General features: G+C 36.2%; 1 protein-coding gene across 1 annotated transcript; it reads right to left on the bottom strand.

The window, feature by feature from the left end:
• Positions 1–200: 200 nt before the first annotated feature.
• Positions 201–4159, bottom strand: LOC132103661 (hyaluronan and proteoglycan link protein 2-like). The gene is made up of 6 exons (XM_059508757.1): positions 3850–4159; positions 3670–3767; positions 3200–3559; positions 2653–2769; positions 2334–2516; positions 201–1345 (listed from the first exon to the last, which is right to left on the bottom strand). Exons 2-6 carry the CDS (start codon positions 3746–3748, stop codon positions 1068–1070), a joined length of 1017 nt encoding a protein of 338 aa, XP_059364740.1. The 5' UTR covers positions 3749–3767; positions 3850–4159; the 3' UTR covers positions 201–1067.
• Between the last annotated feature and the right edge of the window lie 306 nt (positions 4160–4465).

Below are 4465 nucleotides of genomic sequence, written 5' to 3'. Positions count from 1 at the left end.
ACAGATCTCTGTCCATGATTGCAAATGCGGTTACTTCCGTTCACGCTAAAACAACTTCCTTTTACACTGAAATGCCTTCCGTTTACACTGAAAAATTCATGCACGCACATCCACATATGAAATCACTTGCATATATATATATATATATATATATATATATATATATATATATATGTGTGTGTGTGCAAATAATGCATATGTTTTTCTCATCTGAACTGTATACGTTAGTAAATGTTATTTTTTATGTATGCGCGAGTGTTTTATGGATGTGTATGCGCGCATCGAGTTTATATGTATGTGCAAGTGTTTAATAGGTGTATGCAGGGATCAAGTTTATGTGTATGTGCGAGTATGTGCAGGTGTGTTTGTATGCAGCGAGTTTATATGTATGTGCGAATGTTTAATAGGTGTGTACGCACGGATCAAGTTTATATGTATGTGTGAGTGTCTGTAGGTGTATGCACGCGTCAAGTTTATATACGCAAGTTATTCACAAGTGTGTATGCATTCATTGCTAACATGTATTGGTATTGATTTCATATTAGTGTTCACATGTATTTTATATATGTATTTTGAACATCCAGTAGTATGCATGTATATGTGAGTAATTTATATGTGAATATGCACGTGTTTTATATATATATTGATAAGCGAAGTTTGATTTAAATTCTACATGGCGCCTCATACAAAGCTATTGAGTTAGCATTTCAAGCTACAGTAGCAGCTATTCAAGGAGGAGTAAAGCCTTTGTGTCAATCCACACTTAATTTGAAAGTGATGTATTCCCAGCAGGACCCAAACATTTTTGCTTTAAAAAAAAAGCTTAGTAAATGAACTGATGATGGATGTGAATGCTAGCCTTAACCCAAAACGCTAACTGTAGCTCATACATTCCCTTTCCTGCAGCTCTACACTGCAGAAAGCCTCTAGTGATGCTCATACCGTTATTTTCCGCAAATGAAGGAAACATTCGGCACCTCTTTAGGGACTTCACCTTTAGACCAGTGTGCCATGTATGTGCAGACATTCTGTAGCAGAAATTTACCAGGCAGCAAAACATGGAGCAGTTATCTGTAGCAATAAGCCCCATAAAGCTGCAAACTTTTGCTGAGATACTCTAAGCTATGAACCCCTGGTTCTGCAATGCCTCCACAGCGCTCCCTTGGTTTGATGATAGGGAATCGTACACTGCCATCCTGCAGCCAGCCTCCATCACATTGGTCAAGCTGCTGAAACTTCCAAGATGAGTAGATCTGACCAACCTTCGCTAGACTGGCACCATCCCGTCTGCAGGCACGTTCAGCCTCGGCAGAAGTGAATGGCCCCGGAATGAAGAACACAGAGCCTGGAAAAGCAAAATGTGAGGTGTCTTTAAAAAAACATTTATATTTATAAGTGCAACATAATAATAATAATAATAAAAAAATTTAGTGAATAACTGATCTGAAATAGGAGTATTTTCTTTATCTCTGTTATTGACATTCAATTAATGCCATTCAACAGTCTCGTGGGTATAATGGGAGCTCAAATGTTACTCTACGGAGTAACAGACTCTTTGTCTTTGCTAAATACAAAAACAACAGAGCTGATTGGCTGTCACTTCTAGTATATTTGGGGAACAAACTGTGACTGTGTTTCTAATGGCCTTTTGTTTTAAACAAAAACATTTTAGTAGGAATGATGCCTCCTATAATTCTTTGTATCAGTTTATACCAATGTAACTCTGAAAGGACCATGGATCACCGGATAAACATAATATACACTACTATTCAAAAGTTTAGGTTTTTGTTTATTTTTTATTTTAATAATCTCCTATGATCACAATGGATGCATTTATTTGATAAATACAGTAAATATAGTAACGTGATTTATTATTGCAAATTTAAAAATAACTATTTTCAATTTTAATATATTTTGCAATATTTTCAGCATCATTACTCCAGTCTTCAGTGTCATATGATTCTTCAGAAATCATTTGGTGCTCAAAAATATATATTTTCTTTTATTATCAGTGCTGAAAACAGTTAATATTTTAGTGTAAACTCTGATAATTTTGTAACATTATAAATGACTTTACTGTCACTTTCGATCAATTTAATGCATCCCAGTTAAACTAAATGTATTCTTTTCTTAAATTTTGTAAAAAATAATAATAAAGCTTACTAACCCCAGACTTCAGAATAGTAATAGTTTCAAAACTATTTAACATACAGTATGCGGGAAAACCTCTATCCTAATATTACTAACACTGTTTGTAATATGTGTGAAATATTTTTTGTCATCGTCTGAATCCCATTCTACTCTCCATCACAGCAGAATCCTCATTCACTGACCCTTAGTGGTGGAGGTGAAGCAGAAAGCATCATAGTGGTCCCGTGTTTTGTGACGGGGCCCGTAACTTCGGATGCCTGAAAGAAGATCCCCTCCACAAGCCGGCCGTGGTCGCAGGACTGGGTAATTGACAGTTCCATCGCTCAGCCATCCAGCATTGCACCAGTCCAACCCTTCAGTCCAGGCTGTTAAGATCAATCATCATAAGAGTATCACAGAATTAATATAGCTAAGCACCAAACACATAACAGTCTTTGGGAATTTAAATAAACCTCAGCCAAAATTGCTCAAGCAATCTAGGTGTATAAATATTATGATTACCCCTGTAAAGCTGCTTGTAAGAGGCAAGTGTGGCATCCTGTTCAGCACAAGCTTCTTTTGCATCAAAGAATGTAAATCTGTACCGACCATTGTGGCTCTGATAAGGAAATACAACTCCTGAAATACATGGTCAATATAATTAATGTATTAAAATATGTTCATGTTTATATGTTTTCATGATTAGTGTTCCTGTAACTCAATTGGTAGAGCATTGCGATATCAAGCACAAGGTTGGGGGTTCGATTCCCCGAGAACACATGATAGGTAAAAATTGATAGACTGAATGAACTGTAAGTTGCAGCGTCTGCTAAATGCATAAATTTAATTTAATTTAATTTAAATATTTAGGATTCATAATCATAATTAATAATCAATGTCAACATCATCATCGTCCTAAAAGCATCTGCGTTTGCTAATTATTTACTAAGAGCAACAACAATAATAATAACAATAATAATAATTATTATTATTTACTGTTGTTCATTGTCACCATGTGTGCACAAAATGAAAATCAAAATGATCATGACTGGTTGTCAGCTTGTCCTACCTTCAATTCTCAGAGTAATAATGACACTTTCACCCTCAATTCCATTGATCAGTTCACAGCGGTAGCTGCCATCATCTTCCAGCTCCAGGTCAGTAAGATGCAGAGAAACATCCAGGTTATGTGCACGCAGGAGAGACGCCCGAGGCCCGACTGAGCCATACTGCTTATCTGCTTGTCCGTTTGTTATAAGCACTATGTTTTCCAATCCTTTACTAGCGGGCTCAACTTTAGTCCACTTTACTCTGTAGTGCGATGGTTTGAATCTCATCACACATGGCAAAACAACTGTGTTTCCACGGCGAGCAGTGACCTCAGCATATACCAGAGGTTCCAAGAGGTATTTTAGCTCTTTGTCCTTGTCTAGAAAAAAAATAAAATAAAAAAGTGTTGTGAAAGCATTGTGTAATTTAATATTATGTGTTAAAATATCTTCAAGAGGCTTTCAAATCTATAAACTTAAATAATATTACCTTGATTATGGTGGTGGTATTTGGCAGAGTTCCAAGAGAAGAAACCGGCGGAAATCACCAGCACAGCAATACAGTTCATTGTGGATTTCACCTTTTTCCTAAACAACATTATAACGATGATTATAGTTGCACTGATAATTGATTCAAACAGGAAGCTGTGAGGAAAGGAAAAAGTCTCACCTTAGTCTTCAGCCTTCTTCCTCAATTTCAAAGGACATCCAGAAAAAGTCCATGCAGTCATCTTGTTTTCTTCTGCTCTGGTTGCAGTGGAGAAACACACCGATCAGGGTCATCTGACAAGTGTTGGATGTGTACGCAGGCTTTTTCTCCTCTGTTTCGGATGTTAATGAGCATCACACAGACTCTCATTGTTCCTTTCAGTGACTTTTGTCTAACAGACAGACCAGGAATGCCTGAAACTTAGAAACCTCAGATGATGGAGGCAACTTCACATTTTTGTTGTGGTCATAAAAGGTGCTGAAGTTAAAATATATGTAATTTTCAAGTCCACACAGTTTGTTTTTGTTGAGGTAATTACGCTTGTTGTTTGCCAGAAACCAGATAATGGATGTGCATTGACATCCCCTTTTTGTGCAATCAAGTGACATTTAAAAATGTAAAAAAAAAAAAGTGGTATCTACAAACGAATGATGATAGAGTTTTTTTTTTATAGAACTCATTTCACTTTTCAGTCATCTTGTGTTCCAGCAGAAAAACCACAGTTACTTCATTACATCAACTATGAACATGATCCAAAAACATATGATAATGAGAAAGTGTCTTTTTTTAATACTTT

The sequence above is a fragment of the Carassius carassius genome, chromosome 24 (assembly GCF_963082965.1).
Source record: "Carassius carassius chromosome 24, fCarCar2.1, whole genome shotgun sequence".
Classification (NCBI taxonomy): Eukaryota; Metazoa; Chordata; class Actinopteri; order Cypriniformes; family Cyprinidae; genus Carassius; species Carassius carassius.
Note: the sequence above shows the minus strand (reverse complement) of the source record. Positions and strands in the feature narration are given on the sequence as shown.

Coding starts and splice junctions, on each gene's coding strand:
- LOC132103661 (XM_059508757.1), bottom strand. CDS start 3,748: ATGAACTGTATTGCTGTGCTGGTGATTTCCGCCGGTTTCTTCTCTTGG. Junction 3,560..3,669: donor ATACCACCACCATAATCAAG/GTAATATTATTT, acceptor TTTTTTTTCTAG/ACAAGGACAAAGAGCTAAAA. Junction 1,346..2,333: donor CTTCACCTCCACCACTAAGG/GTCAGTGAATGA, acceptor TTGCTTTTCCAG/GCTCTGTGTTCTTCATTCCG.